The sequence below is a fragment of the Eurypyga helias genome, unplaced genomic scaffold, assembly GCF_000690775.1.
Source record: "Eurypyga helias isolate BGI_N326 unplaced genomic scaffold, ASM69077v1 scaffold27510, whole genome shotgun sequence".
Classification (NCBI taxonomy): domain Eukaryota; kingdom Metazoa; phylum Chordata; class Aves; order Eurypygiformes; family Eurypygidae; genus Eurypyga; species Eurypyga helias.
Genome location: NW_010224807.1, coordinates 20,938 through 21,266, shown reverse-complemented (window position 1 = coordinate 21,266; position 329 = coordinate 20,938). Strand labels below are relative to the sequence as shown.

General features: G+C 52.0%; 1 protein-coding gene across 1 annotated transcript in view; it reads left to right on the top strand.

Annotated features, from left to right (window-relative positions):
* Nucleotides 1-227, top strand: part of FRMD4A (FERM domain containing 4A) — a gene marked incomplete at its 5' end in the record, with an annotated part of 19,134 nt that extends 18,907 nt beyond the window's left edge. The window contains one exon of the mRNA XM_010146823.1: nucleotides 125-227. Within this exon, the coding sequence (XP_010145125.1) occupies nucleotides 125-227 (103 nt within the window). The remainder of the gene's footprint in view (nucleotides 1-124) is intronic.
* Between the last annotated feature and the right edge of the window lie 102 nt (nucleotides 228-329).

Here is a 329-nt window from a genome sequence, read left to right as displayed (position 1 = left end):
GCAGGTGCCAGCAGCGTCCCTGAACCCCCTGCATTCCTCCCCATCCGTAATACAGTGGGTTTTTCCTGTTGTTGAGCTTTCCAGGAGCCCTCGTCTTCCTAATGAAATTTCCTTTCTCCTGCAGGAGCTACAATGATAGCTGTTTCCTGGATTCTCCCCTCTATCCAGAATTAGCAGATGTCCAGTGGTATGGGCAGGAAAAAGCCAAGCCTGGGACTCTAGTGTGAACCCCTGACCTCAAGTTAATCACATCAACGCCATTCTGAGATCACCTCACAGCCTCTCATTTGCCTTACCCAGACGCACTGTCACCCCGCACCAGCTTCCAC